The sequence below is a fragment of the Filicampus tigris genome, chromosome 10, assembly GCF_054856515.1.
Source record: "Filicampus tigris isolate MCC_2025a chromosome 10, RoL_Ftig_1.0, whole genome shotgun sequence".
Taxonomy (NCBI): domain Eukaryota; kingdom Metazoa; phylum Chordata; class Actinopteri; order Syngnathiformes; family Syngnathidae; genus Filicampus; species Filicampus tigris.
In genome coordinates this window covers 19,570,086-19,583,214 of record NC_141226.1, presented here as the reverse complement: position 1 = coordinate 19,583,214, position 13,129 = coordinate 19,570,086, and the positions used below count along the sequence as shown (strand labels likewise).

Below are 13,129 nucleotides of genomic sequence, written 5' to 3'. Positions count from 1 at the left end.
AAAGATGAACATGAGACTGAAGTTTCGATTCCAGCTTTTATTTGTATTTACATCCAGATGTGTTCAACCAAGGGCGCCCGTTGCGTCGTTCGTGATCGACCAGTAGCCCAAGAAGGGGGTGTCGGTCAATCGCTGAATAGAAGGTATATTAGTACATTTATGGAGTCGAGGTGATGACATGAAAATAATGGCTCCACACAGTGGAGGACTGTTCATCGAGACATTGGTTTACATTACATTACATATACTTTGTACACATTTAACAACAACAATCATTTGCTTGTGAGCAAAACAAAATGTGTTTCAGTTGTGCATGAGTCAGACCATCCAATGTGGCGGATCTGAGCAAGAATGACAGTTTTATTTTTTTATTGCTTGGAACACTGACAAACGTGAGGCAAAGTTTGCATATTTGTTTCTGCTGATTTTGTGTGACACAACTCAATACCTCTGCCAAACTTCATGTGCCTGTGGAGGAGAACAGGTTTTCAAACATTCTGCATAAGGTGAAGTTCATGAGGGCGCATGGAATGGCCCGGATGAAGCTGGCCCCCATTCCGTTGTAGTACCCCCGCAGTCCATGTCTTTCATATATCCCGATGAGTCCTTGCAGGACGCCTGACGACGCGGCACGTGAGTCGGAGCAGACAGCTGGGAAACAAGAAAGCAGGTGATGAAATTGTCATAAATGATCATCAACAACCCCTTTTTCCACTCTACAGTACCTTATTGGCAAAACAAAGGACCTGGTCCAAGTGTACCAAACAACAGCATGTGGGTGATGTAAACAAGTGCTGGTCACTTACTGGTTGAGACAATTTGGTAACATTTCAGGGTACACACTAAGATATGGCTAAAATAGGCAACATGCTAATGTTATCTTAACATGGCTAGCACAAACTCACACTGGTGATTCAGCATCGGAGCTTCAGTGTGAAACTCAAAAATATAGCCTCCATAGTCTCCGCTTGGCTGAAGTAGTGATTTTACCCGCTATCCTCATCTGCGCTAGGATAAAATAAAAACACTCCAAATCTTCTTATGTGGGCAGCGTTCAACAGAACAAATTTGACTTAGAAAACTAACCAAGTCAATTGGTATGGTGGAGTATATGCACTGTTGTTAGAGGCCTCTACCTTGCGCCTGCTGCTGCGTTCTTATCACCGCCAGAGGGTAGCTGCTCATTTGTCCGCAAGCGAAGGCCACAAAACTGAAAAAGAAGAGTCTGGAGTCGCTGCTGTAGGCTGGATCGCTCTGGGCCCAGGTCATGATAGACTAGTGATGTCACAAATGAAGATTCTGTTAGCGTAGCGGTTCCCAGACTGGGACCCCGAGTCATATTTGGCACAGTACCCAATTACCTGGTGGACCGCACATTCCACTCCAGCATATGGGATCATGCAAAGGATGCTGGGCTTAAATCCTCTGTAAAACGAGGACAAAGACTCGTTCCGGTAGATGGACCGGGCGCAAGCCACTACGCCGTGGTAGGCGCCCATTCGCTGCAGGTTGAGTCGCACCTTCAACACCTGTTGGGATATAACAGAGGAGGGACACCACCTGCAGAGGTGGGTATTCCGTCAGACTGACGGACCGGTCTTGTCTTGGTCTCGGTTGGTGTGGCCTTGACTACAACGCTACCCCTTAGTGTCATAGGCAATGACAACAGAGCCTATCTGATTGGCAACGCCATTTGATTGGTGCCTCGTCATTGCATCATTTTTAACAATTTGTCAATGTGTGATACCTCCAGAGGGTAGAAGACAGCGTGAGCCACAGCACCGGACACGCAACCCAAGCCAAAGCGCTGCTGCACGCTCAGAGTCGCCTGACTTCTTCCCTGCATGGACACCTTCATCTGAACCCAGACAAAGGAACGTTCATCAGAAACAAGGAGATGTTTCATGGAATTTGAGGGTTGAGGTGCATACCCACCTGTGCGTAGATGAGACACTGGAGTGTGGACTGCGGCGTCCCTTTCAGGACATTGACAGCATTGCCCTGCCACATAGAACGAAGGCCACCAACGCGAAGTTCCTGGAAGCCCCGAGAGAAGGCCTTGGAGCCATAAAACTGCAAAGACAACAAAATGATGAACTCAGTGAAGAGCTCTAATTGAAGACACACAATTTCTCCATCTTTGCCAACTATACATAAGCCACTAAAGCATACCATGCATGGTTTCACACAGAATTTTCTTGGTACTAAATAGGTTGACGTGTTTCAACCCACATTTAGCCAGGAAAATGGTGGCTTTTACAGGCGGTATGAAAGGGCATCTGTGCAAGATACGCTTGTGAAAGAAGCTAATTGTGTGAGCCTTTAGGGGCCGTAACAAAGTATGTGAAGGGCGTGAAGCCAAGTTAAACGAATCCACAATGGTGCTGACCTGCAGCTGGGTCTTGAGGCGGTCAATGGGGGCCGTTGCCGTCCGAGATACAGCATCAGCCAAACCGGCACCGAGAACAAACCTCCTCCACGCGCCAATGCCGGAACTCTCTTCGGGAAACTCAATGGCCAGCGCTCGGCTCTCGCCCACGTCGAATACCTGCCCGATGACGAGCACAGGCGAAAACACTGAGAACCGAGCATCAATTGGAACACTATCAAATTGTCCTTTTCATTTCGGGGAGGAGTCATATTCCTTTTCTCAACCAACATTTATTGAAAAGTCAATCTGCATCACGGTTCATCATTTGTAACCCTGTTTGATTGCAGATTTTTAAGTGCCTGTTTTTAAACGGTGTTTAAAGTATACAGGCAAATCAGAACTTAGAGTTGCCGTGTGGTACCATGTTGTGCTGCAACATTCCAAACAGCGGTGAGGTCTACTGTGAGATTCAACATACTGTAATTCAGAGCAAGAAGAGGACGCCCCTTCAGTACCACATTTTAATATTAATCTTTCCAACAGAGCCCAGAGAACATATTCCTGTGAATATTGTTGTATCCCTTGTTTGTATGTGTTGCTGCTGCTCTGTGTGTGTTTAAAGCAGAAGTCAATCCAAACATATTCATAAACATAACACAATCACGGCTCAGATTCAGAAAACAGGTCAGCCGTGATTGGTCGTTGTGAGCAGTTGTGATGTCATTTTCAGTCGACAGAAGACAAAATGGCCGCCCCCAGAGATGGCTAAAAACAAGTGCATTTTGCTGCTTAACTTATATTACACAAACGCACAATTAATCAGAATGCAATGTTTCAACTAGTGGGCTTGCATATTCTTGAAAAAAATATGTTTGGGTTGACTTCCACATGAAGGAGCAGCTGTTTTGAGGGTAACAGCTATGCTAATTTAGCATAGCGTTCCTCACAGTTGAGAGGCTCTGGGTTCAAATCTGGGCCTTCCTATTTGGAGTTTGCTTGATCTCCCTGTGCTTTTTTTCAGGTACTCGGGCTTCTACCCACAATCCAAACACAGCCCTGTTAGACTAATTGAAGACTCAAAACTGTCCATAGATGTAAACGAGTGTTTGTATGTATGTATGTCGTCTACCCTGTAATTGGCTGTCCCGGCCAAAGTCAGCAAGATAAGGTTCGACTTACCTGTGACCCTAATGAGGACAAATGCTATCGAAAATGGATGAATGGATATTTGGAATCTCACCAGACTGTGTTTCCAAGACGACACCAGCTCACCAATGTCGTCCACCGGTTTGAGGATGACGTGCTGCAAGAACTCATCCCAGTCCACTGTCATGGAGCCGTCCGTGTCCATCCTGTCGTATAAATGTCACAACATTTGTAAGTGCACAAAGTAATAATCGTGGTGTGAGTAGCACTTTGTAGCCATACAAGCTATGTGCTGGTTAGTCTGCCCGAAGTTATTAGTAACAGTAGTTATTGTGACATTCTTGAAGGAATTCCGGGTTAGTAACTAATTTGTGAATGAATATTATCCTTTACCGTGGAACCTCCAAAGTCAACCCCTCGAAAATGGTACCATACAGAGCGTAACCAAAAATTTCAGGAAGCAGGAAATACCACAACACGAGAAAGGTTCTGGCTGCTCAGTAGACAATGCAATTCAATGAACATCAATCACACACGCAAACTAATCGAATCTGTAACATAAGTATCAAAAGGATAAAAATCGAGAAGCTTGCCAACCGTTTCCTATTCCCTTTCGGTTACATTCTTCAAATAGTGAGTAGCTTTACTTTTAGTTGTATTATTGGTGCTATAACAGTTAAGAATGTTCAAATGTTACTTAAAACTCCACCTATGCAATAAATATAGGACTACGATAGTCCAGCTAAGTTTGAATTGATAAACCACTGCAATTGTGTTTGGAGGTTCTGCTGTTGTTCAGTGTTGTGTAGTGGGCAAAAGGAGTCTTACATTTGTATGACTTTACTGGCGTGGGCCGTTGAAATGACCACTCCTAACTCCTTAAACAAACATATGATCTCCTCCTGGTCAATCAGCCCTGATCAGAAAAAAGACACACAGCAATTATGGTATGCAACATAGCACAATGAATATTTGTTGGTTCATGTGTGCTGACAGCAAACGTAGATACACTTGCACAGTGGATCGGGGCTGCAACTCTTACGGGATTTATGGTATTCTTATTTCCATTCCTAGGAATTAAGGTAGTCCTGTTTTAACCTGCACACCTGTTTGGTTTTATGGTAGTCTTACTGTAAGCAGCGCACACAACAATTATGGTCTACACATTAATTTGGTTTTCAACTTTTGGAGGTTTCATGGTAGTTTAATTTTACCCTGCACAACCTTTATGAGATTTAGGGTAGAGCGATTTACTGGTGTAAAATGTTTAGCATGCACAACGTTAGGGGGAATTACGGTAATTTAATTCTATACTATACAAGTTTGTTAATTTTCCAACAAACGTTATGTCATGCACTCTGTGAATGTGTCGGATTACAATCTCCAAATGTCATTTTAGACTGTGATACAAGAAGGAAACTCTGAGCTTGTTTGCAAAATACCACTTATCATGTAGGCTACTGGCACTCATTTTTTTTTAATGTGCTTTATGTTGAGGTGAGTTGAGTCTTATTTTAACTGTGCTACCTTTATTTTATTTACAGTAGTCTGTGCAATTTTGTGGGGTTCATGATTGCTAAACGTGGCAGTACAATTATACTGAGGGATTCCCTGCTGTCTTATTTTAGCCTGCACAACTTTGGGAGATTTACGGTAACCTTATTTTAATTTGCGCGATTGATTTACTAGCGTCTAAATTTAACCTGCAACCATCACAGTTTTATTTGTAACCAGTGCAATTTATCAGAGAGAATTGCTGTAGTTTTATTCTAACCTGGACAAGGGCTGTCACTTGTATAGCGCGTTTTGGTACTGAAAGCGCTTCACATTCACTGTGCCTCATTTACCTACTGATGATAACGCAGCATCAGGAGCAACTGCGCTTCAGTATCTTGCTCAAGGATACTTCGGCATGATCACAATGGCCGGTGATTGAACCCACAACCTCTTTGCGAGACGACCACTCTAGCACTGAACCATGCTGCCCCTTATTTTAACAGAGCATCTTTTGGGAATATACAATCTTATTTTAACGTGCGCAAATTTTCTGGGATTTACGGTCTTTTAATTGACGACCGCTGCATTAGATGGTGCAGGTGTACCTAATAGTGTGTCCCGTGACTGTATTCTATTTTCTAAATAATGGATATATTAATCATATTTTTGGTTGAACTTGTTTCAAAATAATCCTCATATTCATTCATTCATTCATTCATTCATTTACACTTAGTTACTCACCACTCTTGTTCTTGTCCAGGTGGTCAAAGCAAATCTTCCATTTCCTTTCTCGGTCCATCATGTAGCTGAGAAACTCGTCGTAATCCAATTGGCCATTGTTGTCATTATCATAGGAGTTAATGACATTCTAAGTGTATGTGTGTGTGTGAGAGAAGCACATGTTCACTGAGCTGAGGAAAACGAAGTCAGCATCATGCAAGCCATATGATTTACCTGCACCTTAGCATCTGCCACCGAGATGCCGTGCGTGCTCATTTCACTGTGCAGCTCCGACAACGAGATGAAACCATCCTGGTTCCGGTCCAATTTGAGAAATAATCCTCGGAACTGATCCATTTGGTGATGATGATCCGCGCTGCGCTGCACCCTCGCTCACGTGCTGACTCACTGACAGACAGTAGATCACCAAGCCAATGCACCACACTGTCTTCTTGGTACAGTAGGTGGCGCTGTATGGTTGCAGCTGATGCAGGCCAATTGGCCCAGTAGGTTCGGAATGTCATCGTCTAAATAATCTAAAGACGAATAACATGAACAAATATAATTGTTATAATAATATGGAACTTACATCTGAATTTAGTAACTATAAGGTGATGACGCTCCTATCAAGAAAGAAGGGTGCCAGATGCTGAAACTTGTCATGACGTCACATCCATAGCTGTTATTACCGCTCACTTGGATGACGTGCCAACTGGAGCACCAGGATAGTGACTGACAACGCGCAGAGGAATGATTAAACGATGTGCTTAAAACAGCGGCTGACTGAGATTGGTGTCATATTAAACAGACTGGACTTAATAAAACAGGAAATGCTGTTTCAAAATAACACAATTTCAGTTGTTGATGCTCGAACGACCATCTTAGTTCAAATTTACGTTGGCCGGGAAGTATCGGAAAAAGGTTCAGTATAAATTCACACGCGTTTAATTTAGTAAATTTGGGTTTATTCTTACCAAAATTGATCTGCACAAATAGGGGGTGCTCAGCCCCCAGAGAGAAGTTCTGTACAGGAAATCAGAGAACGTAGTTTATAAACTTTATTTCTTGACATTCCCTTTAATTATTTGTTTTTACATAAAAAGCGGTGTATTTAAAAAAATGAAAACATGTAAAGTGTTTTGTATACATTGAATAAAAAGCGGTGAAAAAAATTAAAACACGTAACAAAAAACTGGTGTATTTTCCAGAACTCGGAAGTGGAAGTAGCCGACTATCAAGCGTCGAGTTTGACGCACCATGGACGCCGCCGCAGAGGGAGGGAGATGCGAGTCTATTTAAAGGGTCACCCGGCACCAACCACAGAGGAATACGAATAACAGCAATTACACAGTTTTCACGGGAGATGATTCACCGGCTCGGTGAACGCTAGTCCGGAGTAAATTCGAACCGACCTCCCGGCGAACAGAACCATCTTTTTCTCCCCCTTCCCCCCGTCTTCTCCTTTTTTTAAAAAATCACCGCTAGGGCTACGGACGAACGAACAAAAAATGGGAAAAGATTACTACAAAACGCTCGGCATCAGTAAAGGAGCCACGGAAGAGGATATTAAGAAAGCATACAAAAAGCAGGCATTGAAATGGCACCCGGACAAGAACAAGTCCGCGGCGGCCGAGGAGAAATTCAAGGAGATCGCTGAGGCTTACGAGGTCCTCAGCGACCCCAAAAAAAGGGACATCTATGACCAGCATGGCGAAGAAGGTAACGTCATTTAAACTCTCAATCACCTGTCACGTTCAGTATTGTGCCATAATGTATCGATAGTCAAAATGTCATATCACGATATAGCTTCCCCCCTCACAGTTCAGTAGATAACGAGCAATCGATCAGGTTTAACTGTGGGACAAATGATATCGACGCGTCGTAATGTACTGAATTATTGTTCTCTCATAGTGCAACGTATCTATCTGTATCTTAAAAAAACAAAAGTATGATGTCAAATATCAGTTACCTGACATGACATGTGATCTATCATGTCCTTTTTCATGGTGCATTAGGCTAATAGTGATACAAAACACAAATGTCAACTATCAGGTCTAATTTGGGATGAAGCAAATTATCAATATTTTGATTTTTATAATTTCTCTCGCGATATTCTGTAAGAAAACCCTGTGACAAAATACAAGAACAAAATTTTGTAGTGATGTATCATATTTGTTCTGTCACGGGACCGTTTTGATACACAAAGAGTCTAATATGGATCAGTTTTAACAAGATGTGGAAATAAACATACATTCTGGTGTATAGTTTTGATACACAAGCGTCTAATATGCATCAGTTTTAACAAGGCGTGGAACAGAATATTATACATTCTATAAATATCTACATTCTGGTGTATTGTTTGGATACACTAGTAACAAATATCAATCAGTTTTAACTCTGGATGGGGCAACATACTGAAACTGTGAAGAACAGTATCGTTTCCGAGAACGATCCCGTATTGGCTTGCTCAAAATACACAGATGCAAAATCCATCCATCCCCAAAATATAGTGATGTATCAATAGGTTTTAACTAAGGTGGTACAAAATATTGACATCTTGACATATTGTACTATTGATACACAAACGTCAAATGTCAATCGGTTTTAACATGTCCTGTTGTAATCGTATCGTTTTCTTGACCAATATAGTATCGATACATTGGGGTAAAAGTCACTAAAGCGGAATATCAATGTGTGATGTGTTGTATTACTTTTTTGTCACAGTACAGTATGAGTGAGACAAAATATCAATGTCATATTATATTGTTTTCTCTAAAGATATACACTGAATAGAAATGAAAATGCAACATTTTTTTTTTTTTTCAATTTACCATTTCGCATTACTAAACCCAAAGTTCCCAGGAGGAAAAACAACTAGAATTGAATGCTAGTTTGTCTTATTTTGTGTGTCCTTAAGGTCTCAAGGGAGGAAGCGGCCCCCCCGGAGACAGCCAAGGCAACACCTTTACATACACCTTCCACGGAGACCCCCACGCCACCTTCGCCACCTTCTTTGGCGGCTCCAACCCCTTCGAGATGTTCTTCGGACGCAAGGCGGGAAACGGGCGTGACGACGAGGACATGGAAGTGGACGGAAACGACCCCTTCGGCTCTTTTAGCAGTTTCAACCTGAACGGATTCCCTCGGGACGTGCACTCCGGCCCAGGCGGGCAGCAGCAGCAGAGGCGCAAGCAGGACCCGGCCATCGTCCACGAGCTCAGGGTCTCCCTGGAGGAGGTCTTCCACGGCTGCACCAAGCGGATGAAGATCTCTCGCAAGCGGCTGAATCCGGACAGCAGGACCATGCGCACGGAGGACAAGATCCTCACCATCGAGATCAAACGAGGCTGGAAGGAAGGGACCAAGATCACGTTCCCGCGCGAAGGAGACGAGTCGCCCAACACCATACCGGCGGACATTGTGTTTGTCATCAAGGACAAGCCGCATCCACACTTCAGGCGGGAGGGTTCCAACATCGTGTATCCCGTCCGGGTCAGCTTACGACAGGTGAGGTGCCAACCTGGCCGAGACTGATGCCTCGCCGTCCGTGATATCGCTCACCATACATCAACACTGGATATTTTGGAGGAAAACATCCGCGATATGGACTGGTAGTCATCAAGTGAATTGTAGCGATTTCTCTTCACGGTACACTATCGATACACAAGGCTCAACTATCAAACAGTTTTAACTAGGTGTGGGACAAAATAGCAATATTGTGACATACTGAATCATTTTCGCCAACGATACAGTATCGATACATCGATGAAAATATTGATCTCATGACTTATCTCCTTTTTCTCATGGTACAATATCGATACACAGCATCAGCTGTCCATGGATTGCAACTAAGAGTGGGACAAAATAACTAGACCTTAAACAGATCTGATCGGCTGGATTGGATGGGTAGATGTTTTGCTCTTTATGCAACATCGGTGATAGGTTGCAATGTCGTAATTTGCAGCACGATCAATGACGTCATAGATCGGATCTGCAAAATAAGACAGTACAGCAAACACAGTCTTGTTCACTCCAGGGACGTTATGTGCTGCCATCGTGAATAGTATGAGGTTTCTCAGCATATACAGTTGGATATTTTTTTTCAATTTTTCCTGAATGTTTTTTTAACAATTTGGGCTTGAAATCTTACCTTCAATTTCAAATTTTTCAATACCCTGCGAATAACACGAGTCGACTGTAATAAAATAAACAAATAAATAGATTGGTCCATCAGATCGGATTGGTGATAGTTTTTTTTTTTAATTCCAAAACCCTGTTTGTGTAAAGCCTAATAATAACGATATCATTCTTCATTGTATCATTTTCTTTCATAGTATCTATTTACATGTCAAATATCAAAGTATCAAATATCTGACGTCAAATGTCACTTCAACTTGACTGATATTTGACGAGCGCAATGTATCTTTGTTTTGCAGTGTGTCAGCTCAATATTAATTAGGTGTGCGAAAAAATATTGATTATTGTATCATTTTCTACGTTAATTGGACACTCTTAAGTTGTCCCTTGGTATGATTGTGAGTGTGAATGGTTGTTTATCTTTGCGTGCCCTGCGATTGGCTGGCAAGAAGTTCTTGGTCTACCCCGCCCTACTGCTCACAGACAGCTGGGATAAACTCCAGCGCGCCTGCGACCCTTGTGAGGATAAAGCGGTTTGGATAATGGATGGATGTATCATTTTCTCTCACGGGACAGTATTTATAATAAAAAAAAATAAAAGGGTCAAATAACGTCACATCCTAATATCAAATATTTTATATACAATATAATAAAGATCAGTTTGACAATATATTACATATCGTGATCACATTTTTTTCCTCCCTGTACTTTACCCACAAGTACATAATGTATCGTTTGCTAATGCTAACTTCCTACCCTCAGCATTATTCTTAACGTTTGCTTCAAATTTTTTCAACTCTGACGCCACTATCAGAGCCGAATATGTGTAAGGCTATTCCGCAATTGCCGGCATGCCTGTGAAAATGCATACAGTTACAACACCATCCCGCCTTTGCTGGCTTCTGTGTAAAAGGCACTTGTGGATATTTGTCACTTGACATAAGCGAGGGGCGGCAGAGTTAATAATAGCTGCATGTGCGGGAAAATATCACTATGGGAAACAGAGTGTGATTAAATGGTGTTTAAATATTTGTTTCGACTCCTCTGAATGAATCACAGTCAGAGAGAGAGAGAGAGTGGCAGAGAGCTTCATATCTGTACAGCGGGTAGGAGGAATGGTAAAAATTCATGGCGGGATCGTGCTCACAGGTGGGCAGGTGCAGGTGAGATTTGTCACTGCTGATGAGGCACATTGCGAATAGTAAGTGCAGCGGTACTATCCTCATTCAGAAGGGGTTGGAAACAAGCTTAAGCGGCATACACTGCAAAAGATCATCCGGACCATTTGGAGTCCAAGTCGGTTTTGAGGGGCAGTGTGAAAAGGCCTTGTGTGTCCCAACTTTTACGCTTACACACAGGCACTCCCCTGCCTCTGTGTCTTGTCAACTGACTGTTTCTCTTCGTCTCCCTGCAGTCGTTGTGCGGATGCTCGGTGACCGTGTCCACCATCGATGGCAACACGTGCAACATGAAGATCACCGACGTGGTGAAGCCGGGCATGAGGAAAACGGTGGCGGGCCAGGGTCTGCCTTTCCCCAAAAACCCCGAGCAGAGAGGAGACCTGGTGGTGGAGTTTGACGTGAACTTTCCGGAAACGTTGCCAAGCAACGCCAAAGATGTCCTGAAGCGCCACCTACCCACTTAGGATGACCCACGGCTCACACATGCCCGGATGAATGTGCAATCTCTATTTTTGACCTTTTTGCAGTTTTTTTTTTCTGTAAATACCACGCATGCTGCCAAGTGGATGGAAGACTGGACCTTTTATGTACATGGACCTCCTTCCCTGCTATCACACGCTTTAGCCCGCGCTATGTGCCAAATGACAATCTCCCCATTTCATTAACATGTGGCAAAAGATTAGACATCATTGTGCTTGTATTTTCAAATAAATATTTCCATATTAACTGAAGCCTTTAGCCAATGGTCCTATGTGAATTAAACACTGCATTAATAGAATATACGGCATCGGTGTTGCCCAAACTGAGGTTTGGGGGCCCAAAATAGTTTGCCAGAATATTTTTAGGGACTGCTCTGTGAATTTAACAATGTATTAATAGCGTACACTGTAACAATGTTGCCCATACCTAAGAGGGGCCCAAAATGGTTCATGGGTACATTTTTGGGTGCTCTGCCGTGAATATAACGCAGGTTTGCACAAAATGTCTCACGTATAATTTTTGGGGCTTCTCTGTGAATTTGACACTGTATTATTAGCGTAGACTGTACGTTACGCAAACTGAATTTCAGTCGCACAAAATGGTTTGTGGGTAAATGTTATGGGGCTCCTGCATGTATTTAATATTGTGTTTATAAAGTCTATGTGTTAGGGTTGCCAAAACTGAGGTTCTGGGGTACAAAATGTCTTGTTTTTGTCACACCTTCTTGAATTTAACTCAATTTTTCTTTATTTATTTTTTTTAGCATATACCATAATTGGGTGGCTCAAACTGAGGTTCAGGTCCCAATCTTTGGTGCTCCTATGTAAATTTAACACCATATTATTGGCATATCGTATCAGCATTGCCTAAATGGAGGTACAGTGTCCCACAATGGCTGACTTTGTTTAACTCAGGCAATGAATTGAGCTAGCCAGCTTGCAGTTCTCAGCTGCTGCTTTTAAGCTGCCAACACTTTACATTACATGACATTTGGGCCCACCAGGGGACGCTACATCACTCATCGCGACAGTAATTTGGGAGTGGGTCTTGAAAGGGCTGAGTTCATGAGACTGAGGGGCCTCATTTGTTTTTAGCTCCAGCAACTCCATTTTCCATCAACATACTACTTACAATATTTAAACTCTTTCTTATACATTGAGGTAACGTAGTAAGGTTGCATTTTACTAAGGATAATTGGTGTGGCTAAATGAACACCAGTTTCACTAATCGACATTAAACTGGGTTGACACGTCGTATTTCGCAATCCACCCAAATGAGCCACAATCCAAAGCATGTAGACGAGACAAATGAGTCAATCTTAAATGGCAACGCTTTTTTGCCTACGCCGTCTAATGTGGGTGGTGTATGGCATCAAAGTGTCATCGTCATTTTGAGGATTTGCCTGCTCGCACTAGTATGATGCATCACAGTCACAGTATGTCACTGCAAACTACAACCACACTAAATAATGAACGCGGTGCAGTGTTAAATTAATAAGAATAATTGAAAATGCAGTAAATGCAACTCAAAACAATTCTTTACATGCCGTTCTGATTAATATTGTGTTTGTGAAATACGAATTAAGCAGCAAAACCCA

The 13,129-nt window shown here is 42.6% G+C and overlaps 2 protein-coding genes across 3 annotated transcripts; one reads left to right on the top strand and one right to left on the bottom strand.

The window, feature by feature from the left end:
* Nucleotides 1-17: 17 nt before the first annotated feature.
* On the bottom strand, nt 18-6,335 carry slc25a24l (solute carrier family 25 member 24, like). 2 transcript variants are annotated; one of them, XM_086043601.1, is made up of 10 exons: nt 5,969-6,333; nt 5,756-5,882; nt 4,346-4,433; nt 3,612-3,723; nt 2,390-2,548; nt 1,936-2,073; nt 1,748-1,858; nt 1,362-1,529; nt 1,137-1,275; nt 18-651 (listed from the first exon to the last, which is right to left on the bottom strand). In XM_086043601.1, exons 1-10 carry the CDS (start codon nt 6,089-6,091, stop codon nt 461-463), a joined length of 1,356 nt encoding a protein of 451 aa, XP_085899727.1. In that variant the 5' UTR covers nt 6,092-6,333; the 3' UTR covers nt 18-460. The 2 variants fall into 2 exon arrangements, with proteins under 2 accessions (XP_085899727.1, XP_085899728.1); XM_086043602.1 differs by having other exon boundaries at nt 515-1,003; nt 5,969-6,335.
* A 612-nt stretch (nt 6,336-6,947) lies between these two features.
* On the top strand, nt 6,948-11,783 carry dnajb4 (DnaJ heat shock protein family (Hsp40) member B4). The gene is made up of 3 exons (XM_086043603.1): nt 6,948-7,453; nt 8,652-9,241; nt 11,286-11,783. The coding sequence occupies exons 1-3, from the start codon at nt 7,243-7,245 to the stop codon at nt 11,514-11,516; spliced, it is 1,032 nt and encodes a 343-aa protein (XP_085899729.1). The 5' UTR covers nt 6,948-7,242; the 3' UTR covers nt 11,517-11,783.
* The last annotated feature ends 1,346 nt before the right edge of the window (nt 11,784-13,129 follow it).

What these genes read in the sequence shown, in the direction of transcription:
- slc25a24l (XM_086043601.1), bottom strand. Translation starts at nt 6,091, where the DNA reads ATGGATCAGTTCCGAGGATTATTTCTCAAATTGGACCGGAACCAGGAT. An exon ending in GCCTCAAGACCCAGCTGCAG is followed by an intron (nt 2,074 to 2,389) that starts GTCAGCACCATT and finishes TTGTCTTTGCAG; the next exon opens with TTTTATGGCTCCAAGGCCTT. An exon ending in TGGAATGTGCGGTCCACCAG is followed by an intron (nt 1,276 to 1,361) that starts GTAATTGGGTAC and finishes TGACATCACTAG; the next exon opens with TCTATCATGACCTGGGCCCA.
- dnajb4 (XM_086043603.1), top strand. Translation starts at nt 7,243, where the DNA reads ATGGGAAAAGATTACTACAAAACGCTCGGCATCAGTAAAGGAGCCACG. An exon ending in TGACCAGCATGGCGAAGAAG is followed by an intron (nt 7,454 to 8,651) that starts GTAACGTCATTT and finishes TGTGTCCTTAAG; the next exon opens with GTCTCAAGGGAGGAAGCGGC. An exon ending in TCCGGGTCAGCTTACGACAG is followed by an intron (nt 9,242 to 11,285) that starts GTGAGGTGCCAA and finishes GTCTCCCTGCAG; the next exon opens with TCGTTGTGCGGATGCTCGGT.